Source organism: Galeopterus variegatus, unplaced genomic scaffold, assembly GCF_000696425.1.
Source record: "Galeopterus variegatus unplaced genomic scaffold, G_variegatus-3.0.2 Scaffold37, whole genome shotgun sequence".
Classification (NCBI taxonomy): domain Eukaryota; kingdom Metazoa; phylum Chordata; class Mammalia; order Dermoptera; family Cynocephalidae; genus Galeopterus; species Galeopterus variegatus.
In genome coordinates this window covers 117,443-117,838 of record NW_007726148.1, presented here as the reverse complement: position 1 = coordinate 117,838, position 396 = coordinate 117,443, and the positions used below count along the sequence as shown (strand labels likewise).

General features: G+C 70.2%; 1 protein-coding gene across 1 annotated transcript in view; it reads right to left on the bottom strand.

Annotated features, from left to right (window-relative positions):
- Nucleotides 1–135, bottom strand: part of ARHGAP6 (Rho GTPase activating protein 6) — a 482,346-nt gene extending 482,211 nt beyond the window's left edge. The window contains 1 exon segment of the mRNA XM_008571217.1: nt 2–135. Within this exon segment, the coding sequence (XP_008569439.1) occupies nt 2–135 (134 nt within the window).
- Nucleotides 136–396: the final 261 nt, after the last annotated feature.

Genomic DNA, 396 nt, shown 5'->3' with positions numbered 1-396 from the left:
GCCGCCGATCAGGGCCGGGTCCAGGCTGCGGGTCTGGCGCAGCTTCCTCTTGGAGAAGCCCTTGGCCGAGGCCGCGCCGCCCGAGGCGGGCGAGGAGCAGGAGAAGACGCTGTGGAGCAGGCTCTGCGCGGACATATCGGCGGGGCAGTGCCCGAGAGCCACCTTCTTCTCCCTCCCGGAACGCGGGCGGCTTTGGGCCGAGAAAGGAAAGGGGTCTCAGGCCAAGCTGCCAAGCGGGGCCGGCCCGGGGCTAGCCGAGGGCAGAGGAGGGCAGTGCCCGGCTCACGCGCCGCCAGCGCGCTCCAAGTGCCCAGGCAGGGGCAGAAGCAGGAGATCCATCACCAGCCTTCTGGGAAAAGGGGTCAGGGGGGCTCCTGAAGCCGCTAGAATCTCCCT